This window comes from Oculina patagonica, chromosome 2, assembly GCF_052425735.1.
Source record: "Oculina patagonica isolate OP01 chromosome 2, crgOcupat, whole genome shotgun sequence".
NCBI lineage: Eukaryota > Metazoa > Cnidaria > Anthozoa > Scleractinia > Oculinidae > Oculina > Oculina patagonica.
Window position 1 is genome coordinate 45229328 of NC_135759.1, and position 17669 is coordinate 45246996.

General features: G+C 39.0%; 1 protein-coding gene and 1 pseudogene across 2 annotated transcripts in view; one reads left to right on the plus strand and one right to left on the minus strand.

Annotated features, from left to right (window-relative positions):
- LOC144644888 (uncharacterized) overlaps positions 1-17669 on the minus strand; it is an 82690-nt pseudogene that overhangs the window by 63535 nt on the left and 1486 nt on the right. The gene's annotated exons all lie outside the window — the stretch shown is intronic.
- Positions 1055-15419, plus strand: LOC144644910 (uncharacterized). The gene is made up of 17 exons (XM_078504473.1): positions 1055-1603; positions 1990-2025; positions 2591-3030; positions 3602-3764; positions 4025-4207; positions 4699-5138; positions 6049-6211; positions 6536-6718; positions 6870-7052; positions 8420-8859; positions 10149-10311; positions 10553-10735; positions 10890-11072; positions 11823-12380; positions 14394-14420; positions 14568-14699; positions 15209-15419. The coding sequence occupies exons 1-16, from the start codon at positions 1543-1545 to the stop codon at positions 14696-14698; spliced, it is 3537 nt and encodes a 1178-aa protein (XP_078360599.1). The 5' UTR covers positions 1055-1542; the 3' UTR covers position 14699; positions 15209-15419.

A 17669-nucleotide genomic window follows, 5' to 3' on the forward strand; every position in this document is an offset into this window, starting at 1 on the left:
GTAGGTCAAGTGCGCGGCAAATGGACTGCGGCTTTTTTTGCCTAACGTGCAGGCAAAAAGGCGAGCGAGTTTATTGGATTAAAAAAAAAAATTGGCAGTTGGTTTGATTGATAGAGACGAGAATATTAACTTCAAACGTTTTAATTCTACGATCAGTTGGTAAAGTTATTTTTCGCAGAAGGATAAATACTGGATACGGGTTCAGCCTGGAAATGCTATGAAAATGTTTATAAAATAAGTTAAACAGACCAGAAAAACTCAACTAAGAAGAAAGCGCCGCGATCACCTTGATTTTAAAACCGCCAGGGTCGTGGATGTCAAATTAACTTTCCAAAGCTCTAAAAATACAACAATGTTACAATGCAGAAAGAGAAATCGGTGAATTTTCGAGGCACTATTGACTACTAAAAAAAGCTTCAGACACGGCTGTTAAATGTTGAGTGCTTGGTTGGTGCAGAAAGAGCTACAGAAGTTCATGCATCCAATGGTCGCGAAGGAAAGATTGAAGGCTCAGGTCCTTAGTTTGTCGTGTGAAGGCCGCTTTAGCTGCACAATCCCGTTTTCAAAAAAACAAAGAAACAGAAAATAGAATAAAAAGAGCTTGTCAAGGATTCAATTAAAATTCCAATTGAATGTTTTGTTAGTTTACTTTTGACAATGCTTTTAAACCACCAGAATTCGTTTTCTGATCAGTGTTTTAGTTAGAAAATTTGAAAATGATCGAGTTTGAACTTTGGAGGCAGGAAGCTTACATAGCAGTGCGGGGGAAAAGTTGGCGAGGAAACCCACGGATCACGGCCAGGGAATTTGAGCTGCTTTAATTTCACATGTCACGGGCTCAATTTGTGATGATCATATTAACACATGTTTTGCTAGCATATGCCTTGCTAGGGACCTAGTCAGCCCACGTCAGCTCCGAGGATAAATAAATTTTATTGATTGATTGAGGTCAAGGGTTGTTTTCGTGCCATCAAATCTTCGGCGTGGGACTATATGTAGTTTTAGATTTTAGAATTCAGAGGCCTTGGCCGCTTTGCATAGAGTTTTTAAAACGTTGACGAGATTTTGGCGTATTGTGCGCATGGAATGATTTTGGTGCAGAATGTCGGGGTATTTGGCGTCACGGTTTTGGGCAACTACTCGCCGGATGACGTTTTCCAAAGCCGCTTTTCAAAAGATTTTACGCGGTACAATTTGTCAATTGCGCGGCGGCATGTACTTAAGCATGGACTCCATTTCACTCGTGGCGTGTTGTGGTCAATTTGTGGCTACTAGAAAAACTGTACATCGCAGGCTTGCTTGCCTGCATTGCCTTACTTCAACTTACTTACTTACTTTCCCGAGAAACATTCTCCGTCAGGAACAGTCATCAAGTGTAAAATGTTTCGGAGATGGCTGAATTGATGTAGCCGCGATCTGCGCCAAATTGACAAGATGGCCCCCTTTGGGCTAATTTGGCATTTGGAACTGAAACATTTCTCTTGATGTTACACTTATTTTACAGTTTGTACTTGAAAGGAAGGTGTAGACGTTCTAACTGAGATGGGAAACTTCACTTGTTCGTTCCTTTTCCTCGTTTTTCTCTTAATATGCGATAGTTATGGTAAGTTTGTGTTGCCGTTTTTTTCTGTTTTGATAATGATAAGTTCAATGAAGTTTTGAGAGAGCGATGATTGGCTAACTTAACGAAGGATAATAAGTACACAATATTTTGTCATTGTCAACGTATTAATGGCAGTAGTGTATGTTCTGCCAACCTTATGAAAGGAAATGATTTATTAAGCGGATACGGAACGTGGGAGCAAAAGGTGGAAAAACAGTGAAAATGAAAATCCGTTTATCAGTTCAACAATGGATATTTTTACAAAAAAATCTACCTTGTTCGTGTATTTTGACTTGATGTCGTGTTTTACGCGCAATCCTTCAGATGTTTTGCTGTTGACTGATTGCTACGCTAATGCCCCATTGACACGCTGTTATTTATTTCAGGTCTAGCGCGGAGTGACTTGGCATCATCGGATGAAGGTAATGATTTCTGCTTTACATGCACCGCATGCAATAAGTGAAGTGCGGGTATTTGTCCAACTTCGCGATCAAAAATAATTTTCTTTAATCTTTTTTGACGGCGAGAAGGGTCAGATACACAAATATGAAAAGTAAAAACCATTAGCTTTGCTCTGCTATTAGCTGAAAGTGAACTTTTGCCGACCTGGGATTACCGTCCAAGATCAAAATAATCGTCCCAATAATAAAAAAAAGCTAGCTTAACCTTTTGCTAGCTATTACAGTTCCATAAACCGTACACTAAATCGTCACTATATGACATAAAAAAAGAAATAAGAGAAGTTTTTCATGTGTAAGAGAAAATATCTTGTTTCGAGGCAGCTCTCTCAGTTTGTAATTAACTCACAGTGGACGAACTAGTCCGATGCTCAATGGCATTTTTTGTCAGAAATATTTCTTATAATATTTTCTTTGGCGATTCGGGGGTTATCGTCGCTTTTTTATCAATTTAAAGCTGGGTACGCACAACAAGCATACGCGTATGCTGCAAAGTTACAATACAATGTCGATTTCTTTTTCAATTTAGGCGAGTGTGATCAGATCATGGATGTCGCCATTCTGGGTGATATTTCTCAAAGTATGAAGGAAGCTGACCGCCATCAGCTGGTAGAGATCGTCAATGCGTTGGTAGACAAACTTGGTGTGTCTGCAGCTGCCAATCACTTTGGTCTTGTCACTTTTGGTGATCGTGCAACAGTCCACCACAACTTTTCAAACACGAATTACCACAATGCAAAGAACGTGAAGAGTAGCGTGGCTGATGCATTAAAAGTTGTTCCAAAAAGAGAGGGAACTCGAACAGATTTGGCTGAGAATCTGGCGTTGACGGAGTTGTTTACCAGGGAAGGAGGAGACAGACCAAATGCCAGGAATGTTATGCTAATCTTTACTGATGGAATACCGTATATTGCAAGGTGGGATAAGGAACCACAAATTCCATTTGCGAAATTGACAGAAGCATTGGAGGTACTTCTACTTAATTTTATATGATTTCAGTCTGTGAAACACCATATAGTAAACTTCCTACATATTGTTCCCTAATATTATCAGTGAACTGAACACTTTGGTAGCGGCATTTGTACCGAAAAGAAGTCGTGTAACTTCGGGCTTTAGAAGTGGTTAAATATTTATTAACAAAGACCCTCCAGCATCCGCGAGTCGTCTCGTAGGAGCTAGTATGCTCACGGATACAAAATATCCCGCATACTGCTTAAAAATGATAATGTCATATACCAGCTAAATCCTTTTTTTAACTTGTATGTTATGTAGTGTAGGTCATGATTATAGAAATGAGCCCGACATTGCATTCCCAAATAAGGTATAGGTATAAGGATACCCGATGTCAAGTGTATTTATTTTGGTAATGATGGGATAACAATAAGAACATCAAAAGATCTGTCCCAACTCGCTCTTATCGAGCACTGATGTGTGTCTCTGATCGATTATGTTTTCAATTTTAAATGCGAAGTTAATACTTCTTGCGCAACGTTCATTATGAAATAAGTTCTAAAATGGCGGTACCATTTCTTAAACGCAGGCTAAAAATGTCACAATCAAGGTTATTGGAATTGGCCCAGGTGCAGCGAAGAAAATGGACAAAATAAGAGAGACAGCTGGTAAAAAAGGAAAAGTGGTCCTGTATAGCAATTTTGAAGAGTCGTCGAACAAGTTTTATGAAGATTTCAAAGAGTTCGTCTGTGGTAAGTTGGGATTGTTAATAAAAAGAAAATCTTGATGTTATGATGGCGCAGGGTTGAAATCGAGGAATTCATGTAAATAGAATATATATGGCATGAATAGATATAACAGAAACACTCATCGTATTCTTTAAATATATAGGATGCCTAGCGTATGGAGTTTTAGAAATTTATTCGGCGTTTTAAATATTAAGCTCCATTCCACAACAATAAAAGTTATTTCAAGAGTTTCAATATGACTGAAGTGCTTTCTTTCCATTTAGCTCCTGTAGACGGAAAATACACTGATTGGTCTCCGGCGTCTGAGTGCAGTGCGACGTGTGGGGTTGGAATCCAGACATTAAAAAGAACCTGCACCAATCCCCCGCCATCTAACGGTGGAAGAAATTGTACCAGATGGGGACCTGCTGTAAAGACTATCTCGTGCAATGTGCAGAAATGCCCTGGTAAGTAATACTCTTTCAGACATTTGTTTCCTTGCTTTCCGAGAGACTGTAGAACATTTATAACTACTAGTGTGCAATGTAATTTGCAATAGTGTAATATGTCATAAAAAAAGACCTTAATTGCTTTACAACTGTAAACTTGATATTAAGTCTTCTGTATATTTTGCCGGTTTCCGCGCGACAAGAAATGGCATAATTTAAGGACAAGAAAAACAACTTGGTGTTAAACGCGGTATAGTATAAAAATAATATTTAGATTTAGGCAAGCTTAAAAGTGAGCTCCCCAGTTAGTTTTATCTTCTGGTAACTGATGTCGATAAAGGTGACATCAAACGTGTCTATTTTAATTGTTTGTTTGGTTAAGAATTTGTATGGACAGCACTTTTATGAGTTGGGCTCCTCCCGTACTCGGCAAAATTCAGAACCTTTCTTCAATGAGTCGTCGAAATAACAAATTGAGCGTAAAGACGTTGATTTCTTTTTTAATTTAGACGAATGTGATCAGATCATGGATATCGCCATTTTGGGTGATATATCTCAAAGTATGAAGGAAGCTGACCGCCATCAGCTGGTAGATATCGTCAATGCGTTGGTGGACAAACTTGGTGTGTCTGCAGCTGCCAATCACTTTGGTCTTGTCACGTTTGGTGATCGTGCAACAGTCCACCTCAACTTTTCAAACACGAATTACCACAATGCAAAGAACGTGAAGAGTAGCGTGGCTGATGCATTAAAAGTTGTTCCAAAAAGAGAAGGAACTCGAACAGATTTGGCTGAGAATCTGGCGTTGACGGAGTTGTTTACCAGGGAAGGAGGAGACAGACCAAATGCCAGGAATGTTATGCTAATCTTTACTGATGGAATACCGTATATTGCGAGGTGGGATAAGGAACCACAAATTCCATTTGCGAAATTGACAGAAGCATTGGAGGTACTTCTACTTAATTTTATATGATTTTCATTTTTGCGAAACACCCTATCAGTAGTAAACGTCCTACATATTGAAATTGTCCGCGTAAAACTAACCGTAAGCAAAAAGGTGCCTAATATTTAAGCGTATAACTTGGCTGGCAATAACCAGAACTAGTAGTTTGGTCATTGTATGTCTTTTCATACAGCTTTACCAATATATGACCCTATTGCTGCGATATAGGCCAGTTAGCCCGTTGGGTTGGTCCATAATTATGTTAACAATAACTATGATGACTGATTATCAGCGACCAACACCTTGGTAACGGCATTCGTACTGACGAGAAGTCCTGTGGTCGTATGTTCGAGCTTCAGAAGTTGTTTAACATTCCTTGTTCTAGTTTGGAAAGAAAATACTTTAGTTATTGTAAAAAAGGCATAGTCTCTTTGCTTGTTTCGGTAGCTATTAACAAAGTCCCTCCAGCATCCGCGAGTCGTCTCGTAGGAGCTACTGTCTGCTCACAAAGACACAAATCCCACAAACTGCTTGAAAATGATGATGTCATATACTTGCATAATACTTTTGTTAACTTGTATGTTCAGTAGTAGGCCATGATTATAGAAATGAGCCCGACATTGTATTCCCAAATAAGGCATAGGATTAGGGATATCCGATGCTTACTGATAAGTATATTCATTTTGGTATATGATGGGATAACAGTATACGGAACATCAGGAGATCTGTCCCAACTCGCTCGTATCGAGCACTGATGTGTGTCTCTGCTGATCGATTATGTTTTCAATTTTAAATAAAAATAATTATTTCTTCAAACATATTCTGCTCGCTCTGAAGTTTGCGAAGATAATATTTTCTTGTGCAACGTTCATACTGAAATATGTTCTAAAATGGCTTTACCAATTATATAACGCAGGCTAAAAACGTCACAATCAAGGTTATTGGAATTGGCCCAGGTGCAGCGAAGAAAATGGACAAAATAAGAGAGACAGCTGGTAAAAAAGGAAAAGTGGTCCTGTATACCAATTTTGAGGAGTCGTCAAACAAGTTTTATGAAGATTTCAAAGAGTTCGTCTGTGGTAAGTTGAGGCTGTTAATAAAAAGGAAATCTTGATGTTATGATGGCGCAGGGTTGAAATCGAAGAATTCATGTAAATAGAATATATATATAAGATGAATAGATATAACAGAAACACTGATCGAATTTAAATGGAAGGAACATTACACTTATTGTAATTTACCTGCCTTTTGTCTTCTTTAAATATATAGGATTCCTAGCGTGTGGAGTTTTAGAAATTCATTCGGCGTTTTAAATGTTAAGCTCCATTACACATCAACAAACATCTGGTTATGTCTTTATTTCAAGAGTTTCAATATGACTGAAGTGCTTTCTTTCCTTTAAGCTCCTGTAGACGGAAAATACACTGATTGGTCTTCGGCGTCTGAGTGCAGTGCGACGTGTGGAGTTGGAATCCAGACATTAAGAAGGACCTGCACCAATCCCCCGCCATCTAACGGTGGAAAAAATTGCACTCGATGGGGACCTGCTGAAAAGAAAGTTTCGTGCAATGAAGGGAGATGCCTTAGTAAGTCAATACTCTTTCAAGTAATTTTTTCTTTTAGACGCTGGAGCAGCGAAATTGTGTATTGTTCGGTAGAAAGGGCATAGATAATTTTGTCGATATGATTTCCAGCGATGGGATTTGACTTTGAAGTGCTATTCTCTCTCTCTCTAAGCTCCTATAGACGGAAAATACACTGATTGGTCTCCGGCGTCTGAGTGCAGTGCGACGTGTGGAGCTGGGATACAAACACTGAAAAGAACCTGCACCAATCCCCCGCCATCTAACGGTGGAAGAAATTGTACCAGATTGGGACCTGCTGTAAAGACTATTTCGTGCAATGAACAGAAATGCCCTGGTAAGTAATACTCTTTCAGGTATTTGTTTCCTTGCTTTCCGTGAGACTGTAGAACAGCTATAACTACTAGTGTACATTGTAATGTGCAATAATTCAATATGTCATAAAAAAGACCTTGCTTGAAGTCCTTAAAGGGACCGTGTCACGGATTTTAGTCAAACTAAGGCATAGGAAATGACCATCAAATTCGTTTCAATACATAAAATAACCTCTTAAAACAGTGAAGGAATATTTAAATAACGCACTAAATGCAAAAGAAGGTATGGATGGCCAAAAGTGTCGAAGATCGAAACGGATGACGATTTGTGTTTTTTTCCCGGCGGAACAGTTTTCAAAGTTAATCTCGTCTGCTTGTAACTTTAAAATATAACGCCCGAGAGACACATTTGGCTGCAATGAAGCAATGGCTTTGTCATTTAGAATTAATTTCTTTGCAAAAATTTAGTTTCATAGCGAATATTTGACAAAATTTAATAAAAAAAGAAATTAACTTAGCCGTGACACAGTCACTTTAAAAATTTGCAGGATTTTATGAACAATCTCACCGCAAACTTGATATTTTTGTTATATTTAAGTCTTTGACATATTTTGACGCTTTCCGCGTGACGAAAAATGGATAATTTGAACACTTGGTGTCTGACGCCGTATTTTTTAAAAAAAAATATCATATAGATTTAGGCAAGCCTAAAAATGGAGCTCCCCAGTTAGTTCTACCTTCTGGTTTAAAAGAGAGATATCGATAAAGGCCGCATCAGTCGGGTCTATATTTATTGTTTGTTTGGTTAAGAATTTGTATGGACAGCGCCATAATGAGTTGGACTTCTTACGTACGCGTCTAAATTCAAAACTTTTCTTCAATGAGTCGTCAAAGATTAAGAATGGAAAAAAACCCTAGCTTTTGCGCTAATTTTCACAATTTTATTAACGGTAACTTTACTCTAAAACTCCTCTTTATGATATAAATGAAAAGAGTACTGGATGTAAGTTATTTTACGGCGGGTTTTCCTGTGTAAGAGAATGTGTTTATTGGTAGATTACCCGCCATAAACGGCGCATATCTTGTTTTGAGCCATTTCTCTAATACTGAACTTCAATTTTGTAACTGATTAATTCACAGCAAGGTTGTGTTGTTGTTTAAGAACTGGTCCGTGGCATTTTTTTATCAGGAAGGCCAGTGCAGGAAAAATTTATCTAGACACAGAAGGTCTTTCAGTACTTATCATAATATTTTCAATGGTGGTTTTGGGGTATCGTCACATTTATTTTATTGAAGCCGGCTACGCGTAAGAAATGCAACAAGTATATCCGTATTTTTCACATAAAAACGCCCAACGATTCAGACAATGGTGATTTCTTATTCAATTTAGATGACTGTCATCAGATTATGGATATCGCCATTCTGGGTGATATATCTCAAAGTATGAAGGAAGCTGACCGCCATCACCTGGTAGATATCGTCAATGGGTTGGTGGACAAACTTGGTGTGTCTGTAGCTGCCAATCACATTGGTCTTGTCACTTTTGGTGATCGTGCAACAGTCCACCACAACTTTTCAAACACGAATTACCACAATGCAAAGAACGTGAAGAGTAGCGTGGCTGATGCATTAAAAGTTGTTCCAAAAAGAGAGGGAACTCGAACAGATTTGGCTGAGAATCTGGCGTTGACGGAGTTGTTTACCAGGGAAGGAGGAGACAGACCAAATGCCAAGAATGTTATGCTAATCTTTACTGATGGAATACCGTATATTGCGAGGTGGGATAAGGAACCACAAATTCCATTTGCGAAATTGACAGCGGATTTGGAGGTATTCCTGTTTAATTTTACACGATTTTACCTTCCGTGAAACATCCTTTATTGAGCCCCTGGGAAACTTCCACTTGAAAGGGGCAGGGATGCTCGTCGGAAATTTTGAAAAGAACCCCCAGAAGAGACCAATCTGGCTTTGGCTGGAGCTTTTCTTGACCCCTAAAAGATACCAAAATACGAAAAGTAGAATTTATATTTTCACATTTCTTCGTGTGTAACCTTAAACAAGACCTAGGAAGTTACACCCCTAATTATAAGCAAGACGACGAGGAGTGCCCCCCGGATAGAACGCTTCCTACATATTGCAAATTTTACTCTTAAAACTAAACCCGAGGTAATTGTGATCAATATGAGAGAGATTAAGACGGAATCCACTAGGCAGTCGAGTAATATTTATTAAAGTTGGACAAAAATCAATTTCCAGAATAATTTAAAAACTATTGCGTTATTTCCTACCCTTAATAAAAGGTAAAGATGTAAGTAATTATCTGTGATAACACCAACAACAATTTCTTATCAGAGTCTGAGAAAATGAATTTCAAAGTTTACAAGGTATGGGCAAAATCTCACGTGTAGCCGTTTTGTAAATTCGTCTTAAGCGATTCAGTGGAATTCAGCGGAACTTCAAAATGTGTTTTCGATGTGTGGTGTTGTTAGAAAAGATTTCTTTAGATAAGATATTTGAAGCAGTAACAAAAAAGTTTGCAATAAGGTGGAAATAATTCTGGTACAACAATTTCTTATCAGAGTCTGAGAAAATGATATTTAAAGTTCACAAGCTATGGGCAAAAGCTTACATCTTTTAAGCGATTCAGTGGAATTCAGCGGAACTTCAAAATGTGTTTTCGATGTGTGGTGTTGTTAGAAAAGATTTCTTTCGATAAGATATTTGAAGCAGTAACACAAAAGCTTGCAATCAGGTGTAAATAGTTCTGGTACATAATTTTGTCCAATAACTACTCGAAGTCCTCGCGGATTTCCTCTTAAGCATGACGTTATACGGCAAACGACAAACGAGGTTGCCTTTCATTTTGTTTCCTTTTTATGGAATTGTCAAAGTAATCCCTCATAAAAATAAAGAAAGAAATTCCAAACTCACGACATACACAAAACTACTCATTTTCGCGTACGAACGCCAAACGGCAAACGGCAGCATTTAGGACTGATGTGTGTCATGAGAGCTAATTATTATTCCTTCAAGATGCCCTGCTCCATCTGAAGAAAATGCTTTGCGCAACCCTCATTATCAAATGCTTTCTAAAATGCTGTACCATTTATTTAACGCAGGCTAAAGATGTCACAATCAAGGTTATTGGAATTGGCCCAGGCGCAGCGAAGAGCGAGGACAAAATGAAACAGACAGCTGGTGAAAAAGGAAAAGTAGTTCTTTATAGTAATTTTACAGTCCTGTCGAAGAAGCTTTATGAAGATTTTAAAGAGTTCGTCTGTGGTAAGTTTGGACTGTTACATAAAAGAAAATCTTGATATTATGATGGTGCAGGGTTGAAATTGAAGAATTCATGTAACAAACAAATGTATATAGATAGATAGATGAATAGACACAACGCGAACACTGATCGAATTTAAGAGGAAGGAACATTAGGGAATGGGCTTTTTAAGCTCCATTTCACAGCAGTAAACGTGTGGCTATGTTACAATATAACTGACGTGTTCTCGTTCCTTTTTCTTAGCTCCTGTAGACGGAAAATACACTGATTGGTCTCCGGCGTCTGTGTGCAGTGTGACGTGTGGAGTTGGAATCCAGACATTAAGAAGGACCTGCACCAATCCCCCACCATCTAACGGTGGAAGAAATTGCACCAGATGGGGACCTGCTGTAAAGACTATTTCGTGCAATGAAGGGAGATGCCCTAGTAAGTCAAGACTATTTCAAGTTATTGTTTACTTACTTTAGACGCTAGGGCAACGCTATTGTGTACAGTTTCGTAGAAAGGGGCATGGACAATTCTGTCGATATGATTTCCAGCGATGTTGTTGACTTTAAATTGTTTTTTTTATCTCTCTTAGCTCCTATAGACGGAAAATACACTAATTGGTCTCCGGCGTCTAAGTGCAGTGCAACGTGTGGAGTTGGGATACAAACAGTAAAAAGAACCTGCACCAATCCCCCGCCATCTAACGGTGGAAGAAATTGTACCAGATGGGGACCTGCTGTAAAGACTACTTCGTGCAATGTGCAGAAATGCCCTAGTAAGTAATACTCTTTCAAGTTATTGTTTCCTTTCTTTCCCTGGGACGCTAGAGCAACGATAGTGAATAGGGTTCGGTAGAGAAGGTACTGGACCAGGAAGGGGTAGGGGCGGCTACAAATTCCTATTTTGCAGTCCAAATTGTACTACAACCTCAATTCCATTGGGAAAATGCCAGAAACATCTCAGCCTCGATTGTGAAAATAGTCGATGCAACACAGTTAAAGTATGCTGATGGACAAACAAGAAAAAGATTGAAACTAGTGAAGATAAATCCCTTTTTGATCAATATAGATCGCGAGTAATGTGCATTGCTGAAAGGTCACTCACCGAAAGGGCAATTTCGCTTTGAATTGCTTGTTTGGTGTCACGTATTACATGTCGGTCATGAAAATTTGTTTTGAACGTTTCCTACACTAAAGAAATTTATTCCTTAAAGGAGCAATGTCACGGTATTTCAAATCATTTTTCTGATTAGTAATAAATTGAAGGAAACGTCAAAATAACAGTTTTCTAACATGGAAAAACACCGAAGGAGTAATAAAAACCCAAAAATAAATTAAGATGGTTTCGACTGACGAAGATTAAGACGGATTACAAATGCCCCAAAAAATGCCAATTTTTTGACTTAAGTTTATAATTCTTAATGATCTATTCCTTTTTGTAACTATGTTTCCCAATAAAGCTTTATTATAGTAAATAAGCATTACCCAGTCCCCGAATTTAAAACTAAGGACTCCTTACTTTTCAGTTCCTCCTAGTGCTGCGTGTCCAATGGATGTGGCATTTATCGTGGACTCTTCAGGCAGTCTTGAATCAGAATTCAACGATGCAAAGGAAGTAGTCAAGAAACTAGTGATGACTTTGGATAAAGCACCAGGTAAAAATCGAGCAGCAATGGTTCTGTTCGGTTCCTCGGCCTCACAGGTAGCTCAATTTGGACAATATGAGACGGTGGACAAATTTCAGGATGCTGTGCAGCAACTACCAAAAATGGGCGGCAGAACACGAATCGACAAGGCCCTAAAAATTGCAGTCGATCAAGTCTTACCAGCTGCCAGACAGGGTGTGTATAAGATTGATATAATACTAACTGACGGTGTCCAGTCAAGTGGAGCCAGGGGCTTGAAGCAAACCTCCAAGCCCTTACGAGACGCAGGTGTTCGTGTGCTGGCTGTTGGTATTGGCACTGGAATGGATAAACGTAGACTAAGATTGATGACAGACCGTGACGAGGATGTTGTGGATGCTAAGAACATCCAAGGGCGCTTGCAGGGGATACTTGACGACTTAAGCCAACATGACTGCAGTAAGTAGTTATTAAATAGATTTAGCCAAGCCTAAAAGCGGAGCTCCCAATTTACTGACCAATAACAGAATAAAATATAGCACTTGAGCCCGCGATCCAATGTAAACCATTATTTGGTCAGCGGTAAATTTCAAAAAACATTCGACCTCGATGAGTTCTATATGTGAGGCCGCGATATGGTCATGTGATACTGGTCAGCGGATACCTTGTTTTGACAGCTGTCAATTGACCACGACATGGATGTCTAATATCAAAGATGTAAGCTGGCGTTAACCATAACCTTAAACCGATTTCTGTCGTATGGCCCACGAGCCATGCCGCTAGCCATGATGACCATAAAAAACCAAAAGCATAGGTCTGTTAATTTTCTATGGGTATGAGGCTCTGCTCTGCTGGGAGCTCCGCTATAAACTTGACGCTTGTAATAGAGATGGCATTATATTGGCAGTTTTCTAAAAGTAATTTAAACGCCTTCTATTAACGATATATACTCATTTTAAACTTTGGAAAGTAACTATGGAAAATGCGATATTAACCAGTTCTGAGTCTTGTATCACATTCACAGGTTTAATTAACCTCAAAGACTTCAAAGTTTGGATTCTGGTCTTTGCGACGCCATGTTATCTCCGCAGACAAACGTATAAATGTATAAATTTTATGGTCGGGTTACCGCGCTCTAGGGCAACAACCTTTCAATTACTGCCTCCAAACACCAGACAAATTTATTCATAAATGGCCATCTGCAAATTGCAAGAGCTTTCCATTAGTTAGAACTGGCCGACCGGTCTGGTGGTTTTGGATGCTAAATGGTCCCTTTTAAACTAGGTTCTTCCACAAATCCACCACAACAGTGTATCATATTTATGCACTGACTGATTTGACAGGAAAAATTTGACCTAAAACGGAATTTTCTTCTCGAATATACCGGTCTGTCTGGCCAGTCCTGACTTATGGAAAGCGCCCTTAGTATTTTACGGAAACAAGCTTCGTAAATTGACACATCAATATTTTTTTCGTACTCGCATGTACAGATATGCAGTGCAGTTTTAATTGGTTAAGGTGATTCCACGGTATTGCATTGCGCATCCTTTCTGCGCATAAGTTTTCGCGTCATTTAGCGCGCGCACGAGCGCGCGCGCACACAGAACACTACGAGATTCCCTTTAGGCTAAGCTCGGTAAGGAAATAAATGGTCATTTTCTCTTAAACGAGCACGGTGACCCCCATTTTTTAATGCATTAATTTAAATGTCATACGGTTGTCTACAATATATCGCGATTTTAAAAAAAGTTTAAAATTCTACATTGAGATATTTTAATTTTAATGCCGTAAAAAACACGTTTTTAGGTAGTGCCGTAAAAAACACGTTTTTAGGTAGTGCCTGTACAATAAGAATAGTTTTTAATATAAGATCAAAGTCTATTTTGTTGAACTAGACTAATTCTTTAATGTAAAATGTTTTTTCTGGAAATAATAGCGATCCCCATTTGGATTACTAGGGTTCCTAATATATATCTCGCGGGTCGTATATTTGCTATAATGTCCATCCATTTTACACAAAAACTAGCGCGGTGACCCCCATTTTTTATTTCATTTTTTTAATGCTCATAACATAATTGTAACCTGGACCAAGTTTCAGAAAATTTTTAGTACTCCTTCTATTTCAGTGGAATCACCTTAACAGGCAATGGTATCTGAGCTCATATACCATTGACCACAAATATGGTAGGCGATACGCGTCAACGAAAACAGCTTGGGAGCTCAAATATTGCAATTCTTTGGGCGTTTTTAATAAAACAATTACTCCACTCGCGCTTGTTGGATACGAGATCGATATCATCTCATATTCAACGCGCACTCGTGGAATAATTGTTAAATACTGAATATTCATTGCAGTGAATAGTAAGTGACAAAGACGATTGAAACGAAAGGGCGGTGAAGTCTGACCCGGTTGCTATACTTTACATATGATCTATCCTTCTGTAATCATCTTTTTTTCTTTTGTGTTTACAGCGCCACCAGAACCTGGATTTTTACCAGGTATGTATTTTCCGTTTCGTGATTGCCAAAATATTTTTTAATTAATTTTGTTAAATATTTTTATATCGTAAATATTTTAAAATGCACGCAAATTTCATGACATCGAGTTAAATATAAACACATTATCTCTCCATTTTCTTTTGCTAGCTTTAAAACCATGCGATGATGACCCTGTCTACGCACGTATGTGTCAAAAGAGAGCTACCAAGGACTTTTGCTGGTTCCATCCTGACTTCTCGGCCACACACTGTCCAAAGTCATGTAAACTTTGTGTTTAAGGTAAGTTGTGTACTTCATCTATTTATTTATTTAATCCCCATAATTTGTAATGGCTCAAACGGAGCATGGGTAAAAGGAATATGCTGAGTGAACTGGCGATACCACTTCGCCAATATTTGCCACACCCATTCTTCAGCTAGCAACAAACGTTTGCTAACAAGCAAGAAGGTGTAAGACAAACATGTACATGAAACGTCCTTGAAAAAGAAATAGACCTTTTTACCGAAACGACGGCCATTTTGATTTCTATTGTTTTAGACATTATGAGATGCACCAATATCGGCACGTAAACCTCGTCGCCTGATGAATACTAGCAGTACAGCAGTCAAAACGTCGCGGTATTAAAACTTTCCATCAGTATTGATCATGACTTGCGCCAGCGGCCTTTTGAATAGTTTTCCCTAGTGTTAAATAGCTGTTTTTCTTTTTTCTCCTATCTTAATCTGCAGGTTTGGATTATGGGAATACATACTAGTTGTTTTTAATGTATTTTGTATGTATTGTTTCAGAAGCTGAGTGGCATGCATCGAAGCAATGAAGTAACGCGGAAGCCAATAAATTAATTGATAACAAAGCTAAAATAAAGTAAATCAAGGTGTTATAAGACATTATTCATTATGTAACAAGTGCTGTAAAGTGCTAGGATATGAGGGGCGCTAAGGGCTGTTCTAGGTAAAACACATGTAAACTAAAGATGATTTAAAAAGTTCAATAAAGTGAATAAACTCAAACTTGTTTTTCTGAGCTGTTTAACAAGACTAACAAAGCTGCTAGAAGTTTAACAAAATATATATTTAGCTACAGGTTTTTCACTTTAACGGCAAACCGCAAACGGCAGTTTAAGGTTAGTCGTTTGGCGTTTGAGGTATCATGAACTCTACCGGTTTAGCTAGACGTCTTCAACCTCGAGCAAATTCGCGTAGAAAAGAAGTTTACTAAAATGGAAAGATGGCTTGTCAAATTCTAAAATTCAAAATTACCAGTGATCCGGTCTAACACCGCTTTCTTTATCGACGGTTGTCGAAGGCGACAGGAAGAAAAGCACACAAACTGCTCGACAAGATTCACAGCAAAACAAAATTTACTTTTTCTTTCATGATAAATACAATTTTCTCAAAAAATGCTCTGTTTTGTCGGTATCTGTGAAAGAAGAAGCTTACCTTAACGCTCACATCCTTCTTGAAATTTGACTGGTTCGCCTTCAAAACATTCGTCCGTTCCACTGGATGTTTTCTGAGAAATATACGGTGAGATTCCGAGAATTTACTTGCTGGCTTTCCGCCGCCATATTGGATTTGCGACATATAAAAGTGCTTGTTTTTCAAAAGAAGACAAAATGCTCAATCTGCACTCTTTCTAGTTGAATTTTTCTCTGTGTCAAGACAAATAACTACTTCCGATATGTATAGCGTCAATACGTGAGATAACTAAAAACTACTTGCGCTTAAAAAGACCGACGCTTTTAACAATCAACGTTACTACCGACTGCGGTGCTCAGTACCGCAACCACCGAAACTTTACGGACTACCGAAACTACACAAGCCGGGTATACCGATGCGACCCATAGTCTCGTTCTGTGGGTCCCCTACGTACCAACTGTCTAAATACCTGACGACTATACTGCAACCTCTTACAGACCAATCCAGACGTAAACTACAATCTACTGAGAACTTTATTGACGCCATCAAGACTGTACAGATACCTGACGACTACAAACTTGTGTCTTTTGATGTGAAATCACTGTTCACCAGTATTCCACTTCAATTGGCTCTACAGTGCACCGAGACCGCTATTCAACAATCTACTGTTACATTACCGCTACCGACTGAAGACATTATGGACTTACTGAACCTCTGCCTTACATCGACTTACTTTCAGTACAACGGAAAACACTACAAGCAGTTGCACGGAACAGCCATGGGGTCGCCGGTTTCCGTTGTTGTCGCAGAAATTGTGATGCAAAACATCGAGGAACGCGCCCTTGCAACTAGCCGACAAACGATACCGCTCTGGTTACGCTACGTTGACGATACTTTTACCGCCGTACACAAAGACGAAATCGACGACTTTCACAAACACCTAAACGAACAGAACGCCGACATTCAGTTTACCAGGGAGATCGAAGAAAACGGAAAACTTCCTTTTCTTGACTGTCTGGTAAGCCGCGAAAACAACGAAATACGAACTACAGTGTACAGAAAACCGACGCATACCGACAGATTACTGGATGAAACATCCTACAACCCGACTTCCCACAAAGCTACGACTATCAAGACTTTGACGAGACGAGCGCAACTAGTTTGTGACACACCAGACAGTTTATCTGACGAAAACAAATACCTTGACCGCGTTTTCCACAAGAACAACTACAATACTGACTTTATTAGACGCAACACTCACAGAACTACTGAAACTGACAGAAATCTGACATCTGTTACTACAGCGACTTTATCCTACATCAAGGGCACTTCTGAGACTATTGCGCGGATCCTACAACCCTACAATATCCGTGTAGCTCACAAACCTATAACAACGTTACGACATTTACTGACCAACGTTAAAGACAGGGACGAACCTAACAAAACACAGGAAGCGATTTATAAGATCAAATGCTCCGACTGCCAGGCCTCCTACATCGGAGAGACCGGTAGAAACTTGACCACGAGACTGACTGAACACAAATGAGCGACGAGAAATGGTGATGTCAACAATCACATTTCTGAACACCACCGACTTACTAAACACAAAATCGACTGGGACTCTGCTGAATGCTTAACCTACAGTACTAACTATTTTCAACGACTGACTCTGGAAAGCTGGTACACAAACTTAGAATAGACGTCTATCAACAGATGTCAACAACTACCGGCACCTTACAAACGACTTATTCACGACGTAAACAGAAGCGACAAACGAACCGCCAACAGAACGACTTAATTTGACTAACAATAGACGGATCGAAATTGACCA

Excerpts from the sequence above, each read along its gene's own strand:
- LOC144644910 (XM_078504473.1), top strand. The coding sequence starts at position 1,543 with ATGGGAAACTTCACTTGTTCGTTCCTTTTCCTCGTTTTTCTCTTAATA. Across the intron at positions 4,208-4,698 it reads CAATGTGCAGAAATGCCCTG|ACGAATGTGATCAGATCATG; the intron begins GTAAGTAATACT and ends TTTTTAATTTAG. Across the intron at positions 12,381-14,393 it reads CTTAAGCCAACATGACTGCA|CGCCACCAGAACCTGGATTT; the intron begins GTAAGTAGTTAT and ends TTGTGTTTACAG.